Raw genomic sequence first — 25147 nt, forward strand, 5'->3', positions numbered from 1 at the left:
CAATAGCACTAATCATTTACAGCATATTACATGGTCAGTTTGCAATCTGAAACACTCGAGGGCCACCTATTGAAGTCTGCATTGTCATAAGAATACTTATCAAATAAACATGCTTTTTGCACATCCATAAAAATTCTTGCACAAATTTGAATCCCTGAAATCATTCTGCACTACCAATGGTGCTTACTTGTAGAAACCAGTGTTCAAGGATTTAGTTTGCAAGCATGTTTGAACCCCATCTGAACAAAGGGTTCAACAGCCCTATGTTTGTCAAACAACCTTCACTGAACATGTTTGAATTACAATGTACTAGAAATGGACAATGTTCAATATGCACGCTTGAGTTATTTAAAGTTTTCATATTTACTGCAACCATTACAGCTGCATGTAGGGAACCCACTCACATCCGCTAAATTTGCTTGTGCTTACATCATGCTACCAAAGTAAAGACAAGGTATGCAACTCAATGCTGCATCAGACCACACACACAAAACCACAGCATGTTCTATTCAAATTCTTTTATTGAGCAGACATGAATAGTACAGTGCTGTTCACACTGGCAACCCAAACCAGCTTATGCGTCTGCGATGGTAACCTCGACTTCAACACCAGGCTCGATGCTGATGCTGGTGATCTGCTTGACAATCTCAGACGGGCTGTGAAGGTCAATGAGGCGTTTGTGGATCCTCATCTGAAACCTATCCCAGGTTTTGGAACCCTCACCACAAGGAGTCTTACGGGTGGTGATGCGCAGAGTCTGAAAGGAGGGGAAAAAGCCTGGATTACAGCACAAAACTGACCAACATTTAGTTAAATTGCTGCAAATTCAAACAAAATGTAACATTTTAGAGGGTTTTAAAAAAAAAAAGTCTAGTCAGGCTGAATTCTCTGTACAGGATACTTGGTAGCCAATTTACATATTGTCAAGAATATCAAGACAACTTGGATGCAATTGCACAGAGCAGTGCATTACATGGTAGTCACAATACCACATGTTCACCCTGGATTTAAGGCCCATTTTTCCACAAAACTGATGAATAAACATTTCAGATGGCAGTGCTCTTAAAGTTTGTCCATTCCTCATATTAAAAAACCTCCAGATCTTTAAGGTTTGTTCCAGATCACGTTTGCAGACTTTCCTTTTATAAATTTGTTGATTTGTAAAGTTATAAAATGGGCCATGGAAAGAAAAACATTTATGGCACTTGGCAGACAATTATCCACAGTGGCCCACATCTTATGTAACCAAACAGTTTAGGGTTAAGGGCCTTGCTCAAGAGCCCAGCAGTGGCAGCTCAATGCTGCAATTTGTACTCAACCTTCAGATTAATGTCAGGGCCCATGTTACGTTCATTCAATTCATACATTTCTCTTCAAACATCCCAGACTTTCTCCACCTCCCCCTAGTCTAAAACCTGCCCAGTGGATAAACAGGTTCAGTAAACTTAAAGGTCATAGGCAACGGTTTTAATTTTATGCACATTTGAAACTTTATATGTTAAAAAACCCTCTAATTTTCTTCTGGTCCCAAGAAATATTTTAATTACTTAAGTTAACGCAGATCATGGCGAATTTCTGTTCAGCTATTTGTGACCACTTGGTGCATGACCTCATTTAAGACAAACCGCTTGAGTCCACTTCCGTGTATTTTCATTGCCATTCGGCTTGATTGCAGACATGCATTCGGGAATTTCAAAAAAAAAAAAAAAAAAAAAAAAAACACACCACACATGCCTTACTGTTGTGCAGTGAACTTTAACAATAGGACCGGTTCAGGAAGTTTTTACCTTTTTCCGAGAGAGAAGAGGCAGAGAGAGAGTGGATTGGCTTTTTCCAGAAGAGAAAAGGTGGAACGAGAGGATTGGCTTTTTCTGAAAAAGAGGCGGAGCGAGTGGGTTGGCTTTTTCCGGAAAAGGAGAAGAGGCGGAGCAAGAGGGTTGGCTTTTTCTGAAAAAGGAGACGAGGGAGAGAGGAGATCGTGCGCATGAAGCCAGAGGTTTGTTTTTTTCCCCCCGAAGAGGAGACGAGGCAGTGTGTGTGGCTTGTGTGTGAAGCCAGAGGGTTGGTTTTTTCAGAAGAGGAGACGAGGCAGAGAGAGTGGATTGTGCGCGTGAAGCCAGAGGGTTGTGGGGGTTTTTTTCCAGAGGAGAAGAGGCAGAGAGTGGATTGTGCACGTGAAACAAAATCAAGCAGTTGAAGAAACAGAGCAGCAACACTCAAGCAAAAAGGAGAAGATTAAAGGTAAACATTTTTACTTTTGCTTGCAATTGACAAGTCAAGAATCCTGAGGGATCCTGTACAATCATTGTGGAAATAAGAAAGGGATATTTCCTCGCTTAGTCGGCTATAAATAGTATAATGCTGCGGATGGCAGGCTAATGTGGCCTACCGGCACACTGTCAAGTAATCGTTCCCGATATCCACTAGGAGGGCGGTTTAATTATTCTTCAAAAGGGCTCTTATTTAGTATTACGACGAAAGTAAGAATTTATCATAACTACCAGGATAAAGGCGCGAGTCTTCTTGAGGTCTGGGGTCACCACGATCAGAGTCAGCCGAGTCGCTGTCTGATTCCGAGGCCGTACGGTGAGCCACGTTCACTGATTGCTTCGCAACGGCCATAGGTTCATACATGTATGGTTTCAGCTCTCAATATTTAATTTGAAGAGTTCCTACTTCAAAATCGCTTTCAGAGATTTTACACAACCTCTCACGACCAAAGTCTGTACACATGTGCTCAGTTCACAGGTAAACACAGAGCTGCTCCTGGTCTGTTTGCCTTAAATGACATCATGATGACGGTCCCCTGGCGGTGAAAGTGCGCATAAGTGAGATGTAAACAAACCTTCAGAAATTGAGCAAAACAGTATATTTTAACTGTTTTATTCAATTTTAGGGTGCAAATTAGACACCAAGATTGAATTCGCTTTTTGGGTCGTTCTTCTAGACAATAAAGTTGATATTCTACGTTTCACCTCTGACCATTGCCTATGACCTTTAAGTCAACACTAATTTCACTAACCAGCACCCAGGAGAGAAAAGAACTTAATTTGAACCAATTGGTAGGAACAATGTTTACTAGGCAATAGGGGTGTTTACACGGCACATATTTGCATCGATGCTGCACTGATGTATTTTGTACGATATATCTTACATTGGTGTAAATTTTGTGGAGCGTTCACACATCACAAACCTGCTTACTAGAGAGAAGCGTGTTAGCACCGGTGCAGCCCCACTTGCGTTCACACGGCAGTTTTTGCGACCGTGCTATACGATCGTAATAATGCGGAAATGAAATATGCGCATGCGTGAAAATGTACTTCCTTTTCGCAGTTGTCATTGGCATCACCAAGCACCGGGAGAACAACGTGGATGAAGACACCAGTGTTGCCAGATACTGCTGACGTTTTCCAGCCCAAAATATGTTCAAATCTGCCAAAATGCACTTAAAACTGACCAATCTGGCAACACCGGAAGACACAGTTCTGTTGTTGATATTCGCTATTTTGGAAGCGCAAAATACCAGGATGCAAATTATGCAATGCCCGTATGTAATCAACTCTCCTCACGCGTAGCAAGTCTACCCCTGTAGCGTTCAGACGTCCCATTTTATATCGGTGCTGCCCCGCAAACTAGCATTTACTCCGGAGTAAATTTCTTAAACCACCTCCTGAGCAGGGTTAGATTTGTGCCGGTTTAAGCAGCTTTCAGGGGCGACACCAGTATAACTTTGTACCGTGTGAATGCTCTACCAGGGCAGCCCCGGTGCTACACCAGAGTAAAAGTTGCTGTGTGAACGCCCCTATATTAACTGAAAGGACACTAGGCAATATACAGAATACTAAGATGTGGGGAAACATCTACACTGCATAAACAGAGTGCAGCACAAATATTTATAATTAAATGCTAGTCATCACACATTTCAAACAGTAAAAATGAAGACAATAGTCAGACTCGAGTGTCACATGCAGCAAGAACACCAGTCAATTTTATCCAAGACTTGCCCAATTTTCATAGTACATGTTAATATACACAATTAGCAATAATTCTATTGATTTAAAGTGCAACATGGAGCAAGGTTTATCCCAATTTCACAGTCAGCTGGTGGGTTTTCAAAATGCATGCATGCATTTTGTGAAATACATATACCAAGTGCATTTCCCACATTAATAAATACAAGGTACTCCGTGTCTGCTGCATCCTTCAGTTCTTTTAAATCAAGGCTGAATACTTTCTTCTTTGCCCCTGCCTTTTATTAAATCAAATTCGAGGCTTTGATTAATTCCTCACTCTGCACTGCAACTTATTCTTGTATTTTCTCTCTCAATTTTAGACCATTTTCTATTCTTTTACCATTTTTAAAAGTACTTGAATGGCCATTTGTGTGTTTCTTCCTCCATCCATTCACCCCACACTTTCAGTGCAACCGCAATGCATGATATATTGCTTGGTTAGTGACCATCGGTTCTACACTACTTTTCATGATGCATTATGAGATACTTTGAGTGCACTATATAGGGTGCAATAATTCTCACTACACAAACCCACTATATTTTCTATTCTCTTGCTATTTTTAACTGTACTTGAACGTCCGTTTATAATGCGTTTCTTCCTCCATCCATTCACCCCAACACACTTTCAGTGCAACCGCCATAGTTCACTGTTTAGGGAGTGATTTCAGACAGTGTCTCTCCCCCCCTCCCTGTATTATTTACCTTGGTGGGCATGCGCACAGGTCCCTTCACCTTAAGGCTCTTCTCCTTGGCACCACGGATCAGATCAGCACACACTAAAGGGACAAGAGGCACATCAGAAACAAAAATCTACAAGGAAAATCCTGGGTTTGGATTTGAACAGCAGCTCAGAATAGCGTATAATTTAATTCATACGTAATCATTTTAATGCAAATTATCCTCATTGCCACTGGATAATAAAAAAGGAAAAAGAATTTAAACCCCCAACCTTTTTCAAGAGACTTGACGTTACGGCTGGTGAGGGTGATCCGGATGCGGTGAATGGCCACCTCAGGCTCAACAGGAGCTTTGCCAGTGTCTTTGAATGCCTGCAAATTAGAAGCAGTCAACGGGGCATTTTCTAGAAACAAATTAAATCAGATGTACAGCATTTCACATGCAGAGCAATTCTCAATTCATTACTCAGCATGTTCTCACAAAAAATAAAAAACCCGCTTTCACACACAATATGCAGCCCAGTCTGTACTTGAACCCTGGTGTCACACTGAGGGACTTGAACAAGAAACTCAATGCAGACCAAAGCAACTTGTCTGATCAAGGTGACCTTGCCCCAGTCAAACTCAACTGTTTGATTGCTCAAAAAGCAATCCAACCCTGAATCAATGAAAATGCATGCAAGTGAACAGTGTATTTTGGGTTATGGGCAGCTCATTTGTGCAAGCTGTTAAACTGAGCTGTGAAGTATTCAGATGTCATTGACATCTAAATGAACCAGACACTAAATAAAAACACACAAAACGCTTTAAAATATACACTTTCATACTACATGTGCAGTGGGAAGGCAATCAGCCCAAATATCAGCTCTCAAAGTGGATTGTGAGAATGAGACCGTGATCAAGCTTCACCCAAGTTTGTCAAAATATTCAGTCTTTTTTCTTCTCCTGTTAGCCATGATCAAATTTCCACAAACTTCACATACAAACCACAGATTGGACTAAATCTTAATACTGGCCAAAACACGAAATAACACTTTCATAACATGCTACTAAACACAATACGTCTACAGGAGACATGGGGTAATCAACTACTTTTTTTTATCTAAATCATAATTTACTCCATGTGCTCATTGCTCACGTGTGCGCAGGTGAGTGTTCACTGCTTCAGATGGGTTAAACGTAGAGAGGAATTTCACAAGTGATGAATAAAGTTATGCCTTCTTTAAACACGCTGTAACTGTAGTAACCAATAATGGTAATCAATTACATGATGGTAAAAATACAAGTGAAGGTCATCAGTACCTTGCGTATACTGAACATCTTTGGGTCCAGTTACCTGCAAGGTCAGTAGACTAACTCTGGGCTCTGAGGGTATTTTCTGGCACTCTAATGATTTTATTAACATCAACAAATCTAAGCAGTATTTTCAAAATCATGACTTTTGTATTCAGCACAAGTCCAGCTACAATAATATCCATGTAGTATGCATGTCATCATCTAAAATGGAGTTTTAGAACAGTGTTGGAATGTGTGTTTTTTTTGGGGGGGGGACCTTACAGACCTTTCAATTACATGAAACCCAAATTAAGGTCAAGCGCCCAAAATATGCTACCAAAAGTAAAACCCCAAAATGTTGATTAAATAAACTTGGCTGTGTAAAATCTAATGTCTTGACTTTCGTCTTTAAAAACACCAAAATTAGCCAGAATTCGCATGCATCTCATAACTGACGCGAAATCCACACCATTCCCATGTTTCTGGTTCGTCAAACTAGCCGTAAGCCTCGCAGAGCACGAATTCTTCATCACCATGATTTTGTGGAGGAGTGAGAATCGCATACCAATGACCAGAGTGGGATTCCCACATTAGGTAAATCTTTCATATTGTTTTATAGCAGTTGGCAAACAGCTTTTAGGTGCATTACTGCCACCTTCTGGACCGTGAACCAGAATGCTTACTACCTTACTGTGCTAAATTCTCCTAATAATTCCTGTATCATTTAAAAACAGCCCTATATCCCACATTATCTGACCTCAACTGCAATATCTATGATACCTAGTGTTTTATGATTTAAATCAGGTAAAAGACTGAATAAAAGAGCTATTCAGGACACAGCTGTTCGCATTTAAGATACAGCTTGCATCTTAAATACACAGTGTGGGTGGAAATCAGTGACTTGGAGCTTGGTCCTCTTGTTGATGTCTTAGACACTGACCTTTCATTTAAACTAAGATCTTTTCCCTGACTACATACTGAATTGCATGGCCAATTCTTGTGATGTGACTGAAAAACCTTGTGTCACAGGTCTGTTACAGGTTTGTCTCTAATGGCAAGTGTGTAACTTGCTTTTTCATTCAGACTCCTTTCCTCCAGACTCTCCTCAGACCCCAACACATCTTTTAATTACTAAACATATTCTAATTATTTTGTCAAGAACATAACTTTGTAGCTAAAAACAGCAGCAGGTTTAAAACACAGATGGCTGGGAAAACAGCACTTTGCACATGCAGAAAAGCCCAAATTACCCTGTATCATGACAGAAAAAGTCCAAATTCAGAAATTACAGGAGTGTAGCCCAAATTATGTAATTGAAAGGCCTGCCTTACCCTTCTGTCAAACTGTTTTGGTCACTTGGTGATTCTGTTCAGTCTTAGGAATGTATCAAGCACAAAAACTTAAATCTGCTCCATTGATTTGGACAGTTAACTGGCCATCAAACAAAAATTACATCTTATTTTGGGATAAAGGGTTGGCAGTGGGAGAGGAATTCAATGAGGAGAGTAAAAATTCCCATTCCACTCAATGAGAAGTGATAACCCATCCCACTGCCATCTATTAATCCCATCAGGTCATATCATAATGGGTAAGGTCATGTCCCCCCACACACATTCCAACACCATTCTAAAACGAAACCAATTTTTACAACAGCTTCACTTATCTAGTATTTGACTATTCAGTGCATCTTGAAATTACTCAGTTCAGAGCCACAACCATCCATTACACAGTTACTCTAACTTTGCTCCCACTCAGTTTCTCAACTCAAAACAGAGCAAAACTATTTTGCAGAAGATAACTAAATCTGGCAGGAAAAAAAAAAAAAGTTCAGTCATTTTTCCCTATGTGTACTACAGCACACAACCAATCTGCTCATCAGAAACAGAAGAAATTATGCATGTTTTCATATATAGTCTCTTGCACTTTAATGTACACTGGGCAGTTTTACATTACATTTTGTATAGGTAATCGTATGGGGCCTTGTAAAATTAAGGATTAATTTCATGAGTGACTTAGAGGGCAACTTCAAAACTTTGAAATCATGAGTGCAATTGATCCTTAATTTTACGAGGAACCATACATACAATTACTTGTTTATAATATATACAGCCAAATTCATACTTCAGAAGCCATTCAAGTTCACAAGATTTGCCATTCACGTTTTCTGAACCAATCAGGGCACAAGACTATCTGGCACATTTGAATCAGTTTCTAAAGCATCTTTCATCATGACACGGCAACACATGAGGATTTTTAAAGTGGTTTACAAAATTTTATTGGAACTACTTTACAAAAGCCTGCATTACTTTAAGAGAGTCTGGCTCGTAGTTTCCCCCATTTTATTTCCTCACTTCTGCGATAGCACCTTGTCTAACTCCCAGCATTCAAATGCCACTAGAGTCGTTTATTTATCTTTCTGCCACCCATTTCTTAAACACAGAAAGCCAAACATTCTTTTTTTGGCATTTTCATTTTTACTTGCAGCTTCCAATTGGTTTATCGTTTCTTCATCAAACGAGAAACCAATTGAAAGCCCTTCATTCCCCAGATCTTATTCTTTTTATATTTGTATATGTAAAATACTAATTTATCTAGAAGTTCTCCATTTACCTGTAATGATGCTGCTGGAATCTTAATTTCCCAGAGGGAACCCTCCCAAATGGAACAATAAAGTTTTATCTAATAGTGAAACACAGCATTGCTGAGTCAGCCATTTTGTTGACAAAATTTGCTAATTTTTGTAACCGTAACCAAGCAACGAACTAGCCAATAGCATTTCAGAAATACGGCCCCGTGTTAAGGGGGGGGGGAGCCCTCCTTGATTGACCAATCGGAATTGAGCCCTGTGAAAATATACATAAAATTATAATAAAAGTGGCAAGTAAAACTGCCGTTTATTTTTCGTTTTTCCTTTATTTTCATTTACTTAATTGACTAGTATTGCTCATAAATGCCTAAATAGGTCAAAAGCACTTGCCCAGAACAGAATTTAGCATAGTATTTGCTGTAATTGTAATCTAAAAAAAAACTAAGTAACCGCCCCAAGTCTAGTCCACAGTGATTTTTTTAAACTCATGGTAGTGTTAAGCCAATTTATCAGTACCACTAACAGAGAAAGTTACTAAATTCTCTAAAAACATCCACACATACTGGACAATTAATCCTCAAACACCGCCAACGACAAGCTAGCAAGCTAACCAGCTAACAAGAGTCGCACGTGCCCGAAGAAAAATACATTTATTTTAAAAAACACGGAAATAATTCGACATAGTTGGTTAAAAACATAGAGAAATTAAAAAAATAAAGCATTTACCATAATTGAGTATTCCTGACCGACTTATTCGTGGGAAAAGGAGGCGAACAGCGGTGAGCCAGGAAGCACAGACACTCTCCGCTTCCTCAGTCCTGAAAGAAAAGGAAGTACTAAGAGCCTCCTCAGAGCCTTATATACAACATCCGGGTACTGCGTGACCTCTGTACACGTTCATATCCAACCAATAGAAAGCGCAGCTTAGACGGCGGGAGAGGAGCTCGTGAGCGGATTGGCTGATACGACAAATGATTGCCAGCGTCTCCGCCCATTGACGTCAGCGTCCAGAAGCAGGACAGAGGGTCAGCGGGTTCACTGGGCGCTTCAGGATATGCGCTCACTGACGCACTGTGAAGTCCAGTGCTGACTGCCATGTTGTGTATCACTGCAGCTATTAAGGAGAGAAAATATTACCAATTCGTTGATTTCATTCATTCACCAGAACAAACTTTTCTCTCAAGATAACAACATTAGCAACTTGTAAATAAACCGTATAAAAGCCTGGGACCACACACCAAGTAAACAACATGAGCAGCCTGGAGCAAAGGCAGTGCTAGACTTCATTCTCATCAAAGAGACAAATTAGATCATCAAAGGCCTTCATGGCCGTTATACCATAATGTTTCATTCATAAGGATCACAAAGCCAAGGATTAATAAAAGCCATAAAAGGCATTTCGAATGAATACAAATATAAATAGCACAACACTATGGACTCAGGGGCGGCACGGTGGTGTAGTGGTTAGCGCTGTCGCCTCACAGCAAGAAGGTCCTGGGTTCGAGCCCCATGGCCGGCGAGGGCCTTTCTGTGTGGAGTTTGCATGTTCTCCCCGTGTCCGTGTGGGTTCCCTCCGGGTGCTCCGGTTTCCCCCACAGTCCAAAGACATGCAGGTTAGGTTAACTGGTGACTCTAAATTGACCGTAGGTGTGAGTGTGAATGGTTGTCTGTGTCTATGTGTCAGCCCTGTGATGACCTGGCGACTTGTCCAGGGTGTACCCCGCCTTTCGCCCGTAGTCAGCTGGGATAGGCTCCAGCTTGCTTGCGACCCTGTAGAAGGATAAAGCGGCTAGAGATAATGAGATGAGATGAGAATATGGACTCATCATGGGAGAATAAAGAATAAATAAGATACACAAAATACAGAATCATTTAGTCATTTTGGATTTTCTGCACGGCAGCACTGTCGCCTCACAGCAAGAAGGTCCTGGTTCGAGCTCAGCAGCCGGCAACGGCCTTTCTGTGTGGAGTTTGCATGTTCTCCCCGTGTCCGCGTGGGTTTCCTCCGGGTGCTCCGGTTTCCCCCACAGTCCAAAGACATGCAGGTTAGGTTAACTGGTGACTCTAAACTGACCGTAGGTGTCAATGTGAGTGTGAATGGTTGTTTGTCTCTGTGTCAGCCCTGTGATGACCTGGCGACTTGTCCAGGGTGTACCCCACCTCTCGCCCAGTCAGCTGGGATAGGCTCCAGCTTGCCTGCGACCCTGTAGAATAGGATAAGCAGCTACAGATGAAGGATGGATGGATTTTCTGCACACGTTTTGGAGCATCATGCATCCAAACCCTTAATTTCAGGGAGCATAGGTATTGGCACAGTCAGCTGATTTTAATGTATTATATGCATTCGGGAGAATTTATTTCATACACACCAATGGGATGTTTTTGTTTTTTTGCTCTTTTGTTTGTATATAGTCTTTGGAATTAGTAATGAAAGACAGTAAGGAATAGTATAAAGGGCTTCATACTCACCACAGATATCAGGGCAAGAAACATTTACAACTTTTCATACCCTAAAAAACAATTTAAAAAAAAAGACAATACAGTGAATGTTGTGCTGCATGTTCAGCAATGACCAGGGGAAAAATTGTTGATGATGCAAAGCATATATTCAAGACAGGCAGATACATATGCTGTGTATAGCAGAGTCATTCAGAGCAACCTGAGGCTCACTGACTTTTATAGATAATGTCACTCTACAACATCATCACAGTGATTTCAGGAGAGGACAGAAGAAACATTTTTTTATCCCCATCAACCATTTTGTCTTCGGACATGTCAACTCTAAGCACTGCATCACTAAGTGCCTAAAGCGAGGCAATTTCCCAAAACATCAAAAGTACCCATAGTTATGTGCTCATGTGAGTGAGGAAAAGAGGAATATTTTGGACTGTTCAGATCAATTCTTGAATTAAAAAAAAAGAGCACACTGCACTTAAGAGAGAGAGAGACCACAGTCAGAAATCCTTCAGCACATACAACTAATATCATTGCAGCATTGCCAAGCTATTGGAAAGCATCTAATGGATATAAGATAATATAGCACGTCTTATCTATATAATAAGCGGCAAAGTTTGTTTGTCTTGAGCTAATGTCGCCATTTCTACACAGATTTTCACCAAATTTGGCAAGTAGGTCCGGGGATGACCCGGAATTTTGCAGATATAAACAAAATTCATATACGGGCTCCAGGGAGGTCACTGGGGGGCACAATATCCACCCACCCCCTCCCTCAATGCCTTTCACATTACATTTATCAACACAAACTCTCGATAGATCTTCACTAAACTTGGCACGTAGGTAAAGGAGATAGCCACAATTTGGCAGAACTCAGAAATTCCATATTTGGTCCCCAGGGGATCCCCAGTGGGCCCCTGGGTGGTGGATGTTTGGATTGTTGTTTGTCTTGGGTTAACATCACCATTTCTCGATGGATCTGCACCAAATTTGACATGGAAGTCTGGGGGCAGCCCAGAATTTTGCAAAACCCAAGCAATGCCCGGGTAACCTGCTAGTTATTGTCTAAAAGCATATATTAACATTATTCTATTTGAATACAGTTTCATTATTTTGTCCTCAGTGTGTTTCTGTTATATAGGAATAGACTTCTAGTATAATAATAATAATAATAATAATAAATCTGCATACAGCCCTGTGATGACCTGGCGACTTGTCCAGGGTGTACCCCGCCTTTCGCCCGTAGTCAGCTGGGATAGGCTCCAGCTTGCCTGCGACCCTGTAGAAGGATGAAGCGGCTAGAGATAATGAATGAATGAATGAATGAATGAATCTGCATACAATACCATAAATCTAAACAAAATCAAAGCACTAAATTTTATTAGATTTATCTAGACTGTAAACTGCATGTGCATTTAATAATCGTCATTCTTTTTACTTCTTTAAGTGCTTATAAACTAAGCAAGAATAGATACTACAGGTCATACAACTTCATTAAAAAAAACTTTAGGCTTCCATGAACCTATCATAATCACAGTGGCTGTTCCCAATAATGCTTTCAATTAAATAAATAAATCATATAATGTAATAACAATAAATAATGCTACCAGTCAGTTAATTAAAAAAAAACCCAGCAAAAACATTCCCTCTGACCACCATGATGCTTTATTTTACTTCATGCACCATGTACCTTGTTTCAGTCCTGCACAAGTATTTTACAGCTGCTCGATATTTTCTTGAGTTTTTCTTTCCCACTCCCATTTTTTCCAATTTGCTCAAAACCAGTTATTCCAAAGCTCCCACTATGCAATTTGCAGTTTAGTTTCTCTTCTTTAATACATTTTACATACGGTGTATTGACACACAATGAGGAACAGGAAAAAAAAACAGTCTGTAACATGAGTCCTTCTGGTATGTTTATTGAGCTCTCAGTACTGTGAACAGTATTAACACTGGACCAAATCTCTCCTCTCCTCACATAGCAGCAAAGGTCGTCTGAATGCACACAGATACACTCTTTCTCAGACACAAAACACACACACATTCACACATTGCCATTCACCTTCTACAGCACACAACTGGCTCATCCAGCCAGCCACTAAATAACTTTCTCTTTGGATGATGTCATCTAGAGACAAAAGAAAACGCAGGCTGCAGCAGCAAGTTCTCAACACACACACACACACACACACACACACACACACACACACACACACACACACACACACACACAGATAATTATGAATCATTCTGTCTTGGGATATACACATACAACAGTAGTTTGTAAAAGTACATTACGGTAACATATACATTGATTAGCGAAAGCCACTATCACAGGATGGCATTACAGAAAGGTGATTAAAACTATAAGGACACCATGTAAAACACCATTACGGCTGGAATGCTGTCTCTCGAACACTCTTTCTTCTTTTCTTCTCGCCTTCAAAAGGTCACTCAGAGTTCAGTTTTGCAAAGACCCTTCCCTCGAAACACGGCTGCGGCAACATCCAGCTCCTAATCGGCTTTGATAAGAACTACATCGCCTTACTGACACGTCAAAATATGACACGCGTGGACACATGTCCGCTCCCTCTTCAAACATTACGTCGATTTGAAAGAAGGAGAAAAACTAAAAGTTCTGTTGCGCCATCATGGGCAATCCCATGTCCATTAGCAGCATTATCCAAGTCCAGAGACTGTTCCACTCTCACACATACACACACTGCATGATGGTACCACTGAAACTGAATAGGAGAATTGCTAAAGGTCTGTGTCTCCCAATGAAAACATGCTCGAACGCAGAGCATTTCAACCAGCTTCTCTGTGTAATCCGTCAGCCACTCAGCAGCATCAAATGACATCACCATTTCACACCTTAAAACATTGAGGCTTTCTGGTCTTCCCAGTTTTGATACACTTTTCTCAATACTGAAGTATTTACAAACTGCAGATTCATGAAGATATTTATAAAAACCGTTTGAAAACGTAACGAATGATGGAAGTGCTTTAAAGAAGAAGTACGGGTAGAATAAACCATCGTGTTAAGTCTCAGTGAGAGACACAGACGTTTTGTGCAATAAAGCAAAAACAGGAGACATTTACAACATTAAACACTGTATAAAGTGTACCTGTAAAAATATCACACACATAGCATTATATATATATATATATATATATATATATATATATATATATACACACACACACACACACACACACATACACACTGTATATATATATATATATACACATGCTAACAATCTGCTAAAAGCTATATATGACATCTAAACATTTTATGCAAAAGGTTATTTAACATAAAATACATATTCATAACATGACAAAACCAAGGCATCAGATTCTTTAGAAAGTGCTATTATGAAAAATATGCCCAGCCTGGAGGCTTTCCAGCATCCATCAACCTTCAGCTCCCAATGTAGATTCAACAAGACCCTAACATTCACTCAGCGCGCGCGCGCACACACACACACACATCTGGACAGGGGTTTGGCTGGGTGTTTTGGGAAAAGGATTGTGCCAACCATAGGTGTGTTTTACAGCCTCTGGAGCTATCTATAGTCTCGGTAAAATGATCTGTAGAAATGTATCTTATTCACAACAGAGCTTCTTCACAGACTGCGTATATCATTCAGACTTCTGTGTGTGCTTTAGACGCGACAGCACAGATCCATACAACTGAATGTTTTTGTTTTATTATTGATGAGATTCAGAATCAGTGCAATGGACAGCATTTTGGCAGATGAGGTTGAAGGTTGTGTTGGTGTCTAAAGTCCAGGAGCAAAAAAATAAAATTAAATTAAAAAAAAAAAAAGACAAACGGCAGGGGAAAAACTGAAGGGGGTGTTTAAGAGCTGTTTGTGTCTACACGATAGTCTTTGTAAAGTCAGTCCATGTTTCCCTTTATTGCTTTGTATAGTGAAGCAGATCTGCACTGATAAAGTTTAAGGCCCTTAAAACGAGCAGCAGCATGAAGGCAAACGGCCTTAAAAATAAAATTTAAAAAAAAGAACAAAAAAAAAGAAAAAGAAAGGCAAAACAAGATGAGCCGTCCACACTCTGGCTCTGAGGGGTTTGGTTGCCTTTGGCTGTGTATAGTCACTTAGATGCTGGCATTTCAGTACCCATCAGCTTGTGAACCAACAAACAAAGTAATCAACAAAAATATCAGGAAAAGAAAATGTCTAGCTTTGATGGAACATCACTAAAAATTCAAAGTGCTAAATGGGAAAGCTATATAGTGGTGCAGAGAACCATAACAATTGTGCATTTTGTGATAATAAAATAATAATAATTTAGTACACTTATAGCCAAAGACATTTAAAAAAAAATCTAGATATCGATATAGGCATCATGAATTTTCAATTTTAAGCCGGCCATGGCTGCCATCTTGGAAAAAAAAAATAGTAATCATCTTGAATTGTGAGATAGAAGGAAGCTTCTGGGCAATTCTAAAGTTCCAAATTTTAATTTTGCATCATAATAAAATGTATAATTTGACACAGAGATCATACATATCAGATGAGCCTGCAACTTTATTGCAATTTTCATACTCGTCATGGCTGCCATCTTGAATTTTCAATGACTTGCATATAATATCAAAAAGGCAATTCCCAAGAACTATAAATAAATGTAGTCCTTAATATCATATTTTATTCTATCCACATTCACTGGATATGAGCAATCGCACACTCTGATTGGCTACTCTACTAATAGGCTATCAGCTCATATACCATGAGCAGAGAAAAACAAAATGGCGGAGCGCATTGCTGAACCAACCGAGGACGAAATAACAACTCTACATGAAGACAAAACCCCCAAAAATACAAATTTTTCAAGAATTATTATTATTATCATCACATTTTTCACTAATTGCTACTGTCATTTCGCCGGTTTGTATGCGGAAAGGATTTTGTCAGACGTTTTGTATAAAGTTTTTATTGATTGCATTTGCAAAAATAAAAATGCTGTTTCTCAAAATCCAGTGAATGTGGATAGAATAGAACAGTTGTTCCGCTCAAACTCGTCATACGTGGCTTATAGCCGACTCAGTGCTACACGCCTCATCAGCCGTCTGCTCATGTACGACTCGATTTCGTGGAATAACTTAAATATCTAACGCTGATAAGAAAATCGATCTGAAAACAGTGGTCACTGGTGGCCAATTTGAAAAATGGCTGCCATGGACGACATATTGAAAATTCAAGATGGCTCAATATCAATTCTTTAATGCCTTTGGTTTTCGGTACCAAATGATATGCTTTTATCACAAAATGGACGATTGTTATGGAATTTTTAGCTAAGCTGCACCACTAATATGCACTCAGTGTCTGAGAGCAAAACTTCACTGCAAACCAAGGCACATACACATTCGTAAACCAGACTGATTGTTTTGAATAACAGCTGTCAGATGTTCAACATCTTCTTTTGCTAACTCCTAAAATGTATACTGAACATATTTAAATGAGCAAATGATGTGTTCTCAAAGGCACATAATTTAACAATTATCACCGACTTAAGTAATAAGTGTTGTCTTGGTGTGGGTTTTTTTTTTGTATTCAAATTAAGTTGATGTAAGTGTGTGTGTAAGTGCTATGGTAGCTAAATGTGTGTGCTTGTGTACGTTTGGATCACTGGAAGGCCTGGTGAAAGCGAGGCAGGGTGGTGGCTGTACTCAGGCTTGGCGAGTGTGTATAACTTGTGGTGAGTGTGTGTGTCTGTGAAAGCGTGTGTGGATGCGTGAGCGTGTGAATTGAGCCAAGAGCATCAGGAGCATCCTGAGAAGGTGTCATCACAGGAAGCCCCTCCTCCTGGCTGTAGGAAACCCCCAAGGCTGGCCCTGCTCCTTGCCCATAGGGAAAGAAGTTAAACAGAGGAGACAGGAAGTCCAAAGATGGAGGTGTTTCTCCAGACGATGTGGTAGCAGCACTCAGCTTCGGCACCTCCTCTGCCTGCAGCTCCAGGAGATAGCTCTCCAATTCGGGACGGAGTGGCGGTGGCGGAGGAGAGTAGGAGGCATGGCCAAACAGGTAGGGGTGTGGTTCTGAGGGCTCCAGCGGCTCCGCCTTCACACGTAGCGGCTCATGGCTGTGGCTCTTCTTTACATGCCGTGTCAGGTGGTCCTTGCGGCCGAAGCGCTGCGCGCAGTATTGGCACAAGAAGTCCTTGCGGCCCGTGTGCACCACTAGGTGGCGCCGCACGTCCTTGCGTGTGTAGAAACGGCGCTCGCAATGCTCGCATTGGTGCCGCTTCTCCTTGGCTGCAGCCGTGGCGCTTTTGCCAGCGTGGGCACGGAGGTGTTCGAGCAGCAGGGTGGTGCTGGGATATGGCCGCAGACACACCTGGCAGGTGAGGTCACCACGATGTGCTGCGTGCAGAGCCTGGTGTCTTCGGAAGCCCAGCTTGGTGTTGTAGCTCTTGCCACATTCAGCACAGCTGAAGGCCTCCTTGTTGGGGTCGTGTGTGTGCAGGTGGTTCTTAAGGTGGTCTTTGCGATGGAACATTTTCTCGCAGTAGTTACACTTGTGGGTTTTCTCAGGTGAGTGTGTGGCCATGTGGCTGTGGACACAAACTGACGTGCATTATTATACTGAAAGAAAAGTGGAGCAAGAAAAGGTGTGTGTGTAGTGTTTGTATGTATATGAGAAGCATTGAAATATTATACAACAGCACATTTTCCCATATTTTTTTTTTTTTATAAGTGATCTATTGTTCTAACCCAGCTCAATTCAACCGACTTGTCTTTGTTAAAATGAAGCAAAATCAGAGCCCAGTCACAAACATTCCATTGGGAGGATCACTATGTGCATGAAGAGCTTCTCAAGTCTGATTCCAGTGTGGTTTATGTTGATTTTAACTGTTAGGTATGAGACAAGAAATATTTGCATTGCTATAAAATCAATCAGTATTGATTGAATTCTGTCTTGAACAGAACATGAGGGTTAGTAGTCAGTTTCTAAGCATCTGTTAGTCAGAACGAGTGTGTGGATCCCAATGGGACCTACCGTAGCAGTTTGTACTTTGAGACAAATGCCTTGGTGCAGTCAGTGTGTGTGCAGCGGTATGGCCTCTCTCCTGTGTGCGAGTAGGAGTGCACCTTCAGCTTCTCCACGCTGTTGAAGGCCTTCTCGCAAAGCTGACAGGGGAAGTTTTTCCTCCCTTTGCCATCTGGCCTTCTCTTCCTCAGTCGATCATGCTCTGCCGGGTTGGGGCAGTCATCATCGGGGGTGACTGTGGCCATGGCGACTTAGCGCAGGCCAGCCACGCAGCGGACACAAGCGATGTGTCCGATCACTGACAGAGTGACAGAGGCTGAATCTTCAACACCACAGAGACGCCAGGCACTGAGGAAGTGAGAGAGGATGATGGTAGGGTTCCAGAAGAATAAAGGAAAAAGCAGATTGGACAAACATACTGCATTTCTGTTTGATATAACAGTGTTTCTTAATTCCGTTGCACCTGACTGAACTGAAAGCTTTGTTTTTTTCACAGATCTGTGTCTTGAGTCAGGGAAACACTAACGTACGTGATATACAACGGTGAACATGTTCAGACAAATAAATGGAAGATGAACTCTTGTTGTGTCTGTACGCAGGTATATTTAGAATGAGCTAAAAAAGACTACAGAATGCAAAACGTGAGCCTGACTTTATCTTTTGCCTTTATATCTATTTCAAGTCAGACAAACAGCAATCACATTTTGGGGTTTTTTTTAAATACACAGTCCCCCTTAATAGCTCAGAGAAATACAAGAAAGTGGATGAACGCAATAATTTATAAAACTGTAACTGAGTACTTGGTTGCAAATCCCTTGCGACTGATGACTTCCTGAAGTCTGTGACTCTCAGACATCACCAGACACTGGGTATCTTTCCTGGTTATTCTTTGCAGGCTGTTTTCAGTTCCTGCTTGTTTGGGGGACTTTTGCCTTCTGTCAGAGTAATGCATTCTAGGCCATACATGGTCATAACGCCATCTTTCATGTTTGATGAGGTAGTATGCTTTATATTGTAAGCAGTTCCGTTTTCCCCAACCTTTCCTCTTTCCACGACTCGTGGTACAACTTCACCTCCATCTCATGTAGCTACAGAACTAGATCAGAATTCGACAGACTTTTAAAGCACATTTACAAAAGGTACCAGTGGTTACCTGGGCTAAGTTCTCTGAGGACATGGTGAAGAACTATGTGTTTAGGGGTTTTGTCCAGCATGTATACCAAACACTGTACCAAACAGGTGATTTATCTTCGCTATTTGTCTGATTGATTTATTCTGCTTCTCAGTCTCACGATGGCTTCCTTTACTGGCACTGACAACAGTAACACACTCCAGATGTATACACGAAATCCTGAATCCACTCTAGACCTTTTGTCAGCTCTCTTGCGCTTAGTGATGTAACAACACACAACTGGCCAAGAAATAACTGAACAGTCAATTACCAAATTACGTCTGGGATTATAAAATGAGAGAACTATGTATGAAAACGAGTGTAATTCCTACATGGGTCGCCTGATATAAATGTAGGCTACATATACTTGATATTAAAGCCTTTTCATAAATATGGTTTCATTTCAGATTGAACAGCGCTCACATACATGGCCAAAGCAGCAAAAAGCCTGCATGGACCGCACTGTATGTCTATATTATTGGACTTGAGTAAATAAAATGCATATGTTCACAGCTTCGAGTAAAAATGACTGCAATTTTCTGCAAATGCACAAGCTTACACATTTTTATGGGCATCAATCCTCGTCTTGCAACACATTCAGTTTAAGGAGAAACCTTTAGACAATTCAGTTCATTACAGGATTCAATACAAAATCTCAAATCATAATTATTTACTACTATACATACACCATTATCCCATAGAGCATCCATCCAGTGGGATGATGGGAAATATCAGAAATTATATATATATAAATGAAATAGTGATTATAATAGGAAAAAACAAAAACCTTCAGGATCTGTTAGTGCATCCAGAGTGACTTTCTCACTCTTGTAACTATGAACATTTTGTATTAGTTTCACTGTAGTTATTAAATGGTAGTTACTGAATAATATGCTTTACGACAAAGGGTGAAACATTTAGCTGGCAGATCAAGGAGTTAAATATTCTGACTCGAATGCAACGAAAGAACAAAAGTCAGAAATATGGCAACACCGTGGTGCTGCTCGTCAAACTGTTGGATAAGTAAATTTTTTTTCTTCTTACAGAATCTTGGGGCAAAACCGATTTCATCCATCTATCTCTGCACACCAATCTGCATCCATCATTACTCACTTCTACTTCTTTCCATCATTATCCATTGAGTTGTACATGGACAGCCTGTGATATTGTACCAAGGACTACAGAGACACTCAATATCTGCCCACTAGTACTAAACTCTTACATTTCGGACCCTAAGGCTGTATCTCGAACCCTGAATGGTTCTTCAGTTTGTTCCTCACAAAGAACCAATAAACATTCTTTGCAGAACCTTACAGCAGTGTGATTCTTTATCAAAGTCTAAGAATCTGTAACTATCCATATACCAGCGTACAATTGTTCGATATTTCTCTATCCCACTTCAGTGTTATTCATGAGCTATGGATTGAATGATCAGCATTTTTCATGAATTTAGAGGCTGACATTTTGGCTGTACGATTGCATTAGTCCAGACTTTCCTCAGAAGACAGCAAGATGTCACCTGATAAACATTTTATTTTACAACCTGCACTGTAAAATTGTCAGAAAGGTAGACTGACAATTTTTTTTTTATTTCAAGAACAAAAAAACACTGGTAAGAATTTTGTACTTTTTTTTATTCGTGTTAAATTGCTAGCATTATTTCAGTGCTAATTATTAACTACAAACAAACAAATTTGCTCGTGGTGAACATCAGATGAAATTATCTCCAACAAATAGGACTCTTGAATGCACATTCTACATAATTATATTTCATATACATTGCTTATAAATATACATATTAATCTGACATTAATTCAGTAAATTTATTACCCAAATTGTTGAGGAAACCTTTAATCATGAGATACTTAACTAACAGCTTAGGAAAATGTTTTGCTGCACAGAAAGAACTAGATACACACCAAATTAGAAACCATACTTGTAAATTTTATATACTGATAAATTCAGATAAAAATTATTTGTTCAGCATTCCTAAACGATTCGTTAGCATCCGGGATCATTTCAGCAAATTTAAATACCCCCCCACCACCAAAAGGAAAAGATATAAAACAGCTACACACGCAAACATTTCTGACAGTTTGTGACAGCAATGACTTTTTTCTCGTAAAATAGCTAACTGATCAGCTAGGAGAGATTATTTTACATCTAATTTTTAAAAGAAAAAAACTTTTTGCTAAAAATTTCATATTTGATTAGAGCATACTGAAAACAAAAAACATTTTTCAAACCTCAAAAATCCTAAATCACTTCCTTTAAAGTCACATCAAACAGCACATCTACACACAACAACAAGCCACAACAAAACAAAAGGAAATTATAGTTATAACCAGGCAAGATGTTATAACCATCAGAAATCATTTCTCTTATTTAGAAATTCAGGAATGAAGCACCTCACACCAAAACAATAATAATCTCTAAATTACTGAATTAAAAAAAAAACAGATTTTTTTTTACACAAACCAGAACAGAACAATCAAACAGTAATGAATAATTGTTTAAATATTTAAATGCAAATCCAGAACAGTAGGAATGCCACAAACCATCCGAAATCACTTCATCAAATAGTTTTCGATCAAAGGAATGATTTGTAACGTGCGGCTCTGGAGTGCACGTGCTGCTGCCGCCTCTCAAACCGCATACTACCGCACTACATCATGGGTTACCATAGTTACCAGAAAATCGCGTGCTATTTTCACACACTACTTAGTGCGGTAGTAGCCTGTGCGGTTTAGGACGTTGCCATGCGCTTGCTCAGGCTACAAATATCTCTCGAGCGGAAACGTGACACACAAACAAACAAGTTGAGACGCCACGCGGGTTAAAGTGTCGGCTTTTAATTTGCATATCCCGCACGTGGAGCTGCATCTGCTTCACGCGCACTCCAACAAGCCGCGACTTTCCAATCGCCACGTGAACCCTAACACACAACATGCGTTTCCTAGCTCACACGCACGCATCAGAACAACTCCAAAATGTGTTTGCATAATAATAATAATAATAGTGGATGGATGGTGTAGTGATGGAGCGCATGCATGAATGCAAAAGCAAGAGTTTCATGTGATAAGAACCGCATGGTCGTTCCAACACACACACACACACACACACACATGGACCCCTCTGATGATGACTGACCACCCTATGGGCTGCGATCCATAATAATCAGTTCGATTTGACACCACGCTCGCGCCACTGAATATAAGTGAGTAATAGGACGCTGTCGGGTGTTATGGACCGAAACTGGGTTTTGTAACTGGCGGGAGAAAATGTTTAGCATCGAGCCAATTAGTCCCCCCTGAAACTTCTCCCTCCATTTTGGTTGTTTGCGATATTGACAAGCAGAGTTCCTCACGGCAGCCGATCGCCCCCTGAAACCACACGGAAACGCCGTGTATGTATGTATGTATGTGATCTCCGTCCACAACCAACAAGTTTTGCAAATCACGTGGTTCAGTGAAAACGCGTTTGGTGCAATTTCGGCACTGCGCATGTAATATGGCACATGCACACGGTGTTTACTGTGGTCTCGCGCGCATGTATGTGTCAAAATTCGAGCAGCGCGAGCGGCGCGTGCATTTTATATGCTTTTTCTTCTTCTCCTCGTATACACCATATTCAAACGCGCGTGCGTTGGCGAGAGCTGCCCCTCTGCACGAGCGCTGTTATTATATTCGCAGGGGGAAAAACAAAAACCTTTCACTCAACCCAAATTCACAACTTTTCCTCAACTTTTTCACACCTCCAGGAGTTCCTCCGTTTGTTGACATTGATTTGCAGCGAACGCGACGTGACAAGACAGAGCAACTTAATTTATATTAATTTTCTATGAATTTTCCGCTGCTTTTCTCTCAGGTCCCAGACTGGGCGCTGATTAACGCGAACTTTTTTCCCTAGCTCACCCTGACTCTCATAATTTGAATAACGCCGATATTTTAATTCAAGAACACTGTAACAATTTACTTAATTTGCGCAAAACTTACCGTAGGAGCCTTAACATCCTTTCTAGGGCGTTTTCCTTGACTTTCACCTATTTTCCGAATTTTAATAATTTTTTTTCTCATATTTTTTGCTGGACGCGGCGGGCCTGAAAATTGTTTGCTTTCTCCTCTTTCCAGCAGCCATTGTGTAGGCTATGCGCTGCGGTGCAACCAAACACCGTTTGGCCACGCCTACGCGCTTGCCCCGCCCCTTCGCTCTCTGTGATTTGTGTATAACCCTGTCATTTTCATATTTCACTGTCACCTTTCAGAAAATCAAAAATTTCGGACTCGTCGGCGATTCTGTCAATCGAAGTGACTTCAGTAAGTTCGACTTAAAACAATAGGTGGGTTTTAAACCGCCCGAGACTCCAAATTAGTGGCTGGAAGACCTGTCAGTCTACTAAGTAGCTGCCGGTTTATTTTAACTCACACCGCTTATTGGTCAAAGTGTGCTGTCAATCATGTAAGGGGCGGGACTTGTGCTGGGTTGTGTTTTCGTCTGACATGAGGTAAAGCTGCTAGGTGTCTCTGTAACTCAGAGATGTGCTGACATACGCTGCCTGAAGTGTACTAACCGGTGAGTACAACTGTTAAAAACGCTTTTTTGTTCATTTGCAGGCGGTTTAAAGCGTAAGCCTGACACTGTGTAATAGCTAACACTGTGCTGAGAGTCTGAGGCTAACCGCTGCTAAAGCTAATGACAATGATAACGTTATAGGACTCTGACACTGTTGCTTGGCAACTTCTGAATGAATGAATGAATGAATGAATATAAACCCCGATTAACTTTCTGCAGACTGTCTGAACCACCCACACCACCCTCTGTGCTATTTGTGTTCATGTCAGATGCTGTTTTACTGTCATAGCCTTTGCTTAGCCTAGCGGGCTTCACCTGTTTATTTGGAGGTCATTTGGATTGAATGAAGTACCGCCTCGAACAGAGCTTTCACTTTCTACTCGGAAATCATGAGGTTTAAACCTGACTGAATGAATGTTTAATGTCCATGAGTTTTATGTGTGGACGTCAACCATGTCAACCCATGCCCTTACAAAATCTGTACTTTTCCCTTACATACACCCATGAGCCCTTAAGTGCATATTCTGGACCAATTTAGTGTTTTGTTTTTTTTTTATATGAAAGTTTGGGGTCACCCAGACAATTTTGTGTTTTCCATGAAAAGTCACACTTTTATTTCCCACCATAAGTTGTAAAATGAATAGAAAATAGTCAAGACATTTTTCTGGCCATTTTGAGCATTTAATCGACCCCACAAATGTGATGCTCCAGAAACTCAATCTGCTCAAAGGAAGGTCAGTTTTATAGCTTCTCTAAAGAGCTCAACTGTTTTCAGCTGTGCTAACATGATTGTACAAGGGTTTTCTAATCATCCATTAGCCTTCTGAGGCAATGAGCAAACACATTGTACCATTAGAACACTGGAGTGAGAGTTGCTGGAAATGGGCCTCTATACACCTATGGAGATATTGCACCAAAAACCAGCAGCTAGAATAGTCATTTACCACATTAGCAATGTATAGAGTGCATTTCTGATTAGTTTAAAGTGATCTTCATTGAAAAGAACAGTGCTTTTCTTTCAAAAATAAGGACATTTCAAAGTGACCCCAAACTTTTGAACGGTAGTGTATGTCCCTTTACACACTCATCCAGGAGGGTAATTTTGCACAAGGCCATCTGTCTACAGCAGAAAAAAATAAAATAACAAAACATGTCTGGAAAAATCCCAAGGGAGTCTGGAGCCGGATTCGTGACGTCACCTGCGGAAGCGCGAGCAGGCTGCGCGAGCTTGCACGGTTTCAGTGCACAGCCCGTGTAGATCAAGTTTAGCAGCGAGCGATTTTGCGCTGAAATATGGAATTGTCACCTGAGCGCAATGTTACTTCACCTTCGGATGAAGAAGAAACTTTTATTCGTCACATGCACACTTCAAGCACACTGAAATTCAT

General features: G+C 40.6%; 3 protein-coding genes and 1 non-coding gene across 4 annotated transcripts in view; 1 reads left to right on the forward strand and 3 right to left on the reverse strand.

Annotated features, from left to right (window-relative positions):
• Nucleotides 1-503: 503 nt before the first annotated feature.
• On the reverse strand, nucleotides 504-9389 carry rps20 (ribosomal protein S20). Its single transcript, XM_060933051.1, has 4 exons — nucleotides 9279-9389; nucleotides 4963-5062; nucleotides 4716-4789; nucleotides 504-757 (listed from the first exon to the last, which is right to left on the reverse strand). The coding sequence occupies exons 1-4, from the start codon at nucleotides 9279-9281 to the stop codon at nucleotides 575-577; spliced, it is 360 nt and encodes a 119-aa protein (XP_060789034.1). The 5' UTR covers nucleotides 9282-9389; the 3' UTR covers nucleotides 504-574.
• Nucleotides 4855-4923, reverse strand: LOC132896791 (small nucleolar RNA U54). Its single transcript, XR_009656170.1, has one exon. It is a non-coding gene; the product is annotated as a small nucleolar RNA U54 (small nucleolar RNA).
• Nucleotides 9390-14224: 4835 nt separating the features above from the next.
• On the reverse strand, nucleotides 14225-23311 carry plag1 (pleiomorphic adenoma gene 1). The gene is made up of 3 exons (XM_060923374.1): nucleotides 23183-23311; nucleotides 18026-18364; nucleotides 14225-17579 (listed from the first exon to the last, which is right to left on the reverse strand). The coding sequence occupies exons 2-3, from the start codon at nucleotides 18259-18261 to the stop codon at nucleotides 16652-16654; spliced, it is 1164 nt and encodes a 387-aa protein (XP_060779357.1). The 5' UTR covers nucleotides 18262-18364; nucleotides 23183-23311; the 3' UTR covers nucleotides 14225-16651.
• A 345-nt stretch (nucleotides 23312-23656) lies between these two features.
• chchd7 (coiled-coil-helix-coiled-coil-helix domain containing 7) overlaps nucleotides 23657-25147 on the forward strand; it is a 32057-nt gene continuing 30566 nt past the window's right edge. The window contains exon 1 of the mRNA XM_060933094.1: nucleotides 23657-23759. The gene's annotated coding sequence lies outside the window, so the exon portion shown is untranslated. The remainder of the gene's footprint in view (nucleotides 23760-25147) is intronic.

The sequence above is a fragment of the Neoarius graeffei genome, chromosome 1, assembly GCF_027579695.1.
Source record: "Neoarius graeffei isolate fNeoGra1 chromosome 1, fNeoGra1.pri, whole genome shotgun sequence".
NCBI classification, from domain to species: domain Eukaryota; kingdom Metazoa; phylum Chordata; class Actinopteri; order Siluriformes; family Ariidae; genus Neoarius; species Neoarius graeffei.

Coding starts and splice junctions, on each gene's coding strand:
- rps20 (XM_060933051.1), bottom strand. Junction 4,790..4,962: donor CGTCAAGTCTCTTGAAAAAG/GTTGGGGGTTTA, acceptor TTGTCCCTTTAG/TGTGTGCTGATCTGATCCGT. Junction 758..4,715: donor CTGTGCGCATGCCCACCAAG/GTAAATAATACA, acceptor CCCTCCTTTCAG/ACTCTGCGCATCACCACCCG.
- plag1 (XM_060923374.1), bottom strand. CDS start 18,261: ATGGCCACAGTCACCCCCGATGATGACTGCCCCAACCCGGCAGAGCAT. Junction 17,580..18,025: donor TCAAAGTACAAACTGCTACG/GTAGGTCCCATT, acceptor TTGTGTCCACAG/CCACATGGCCACACACTCAC.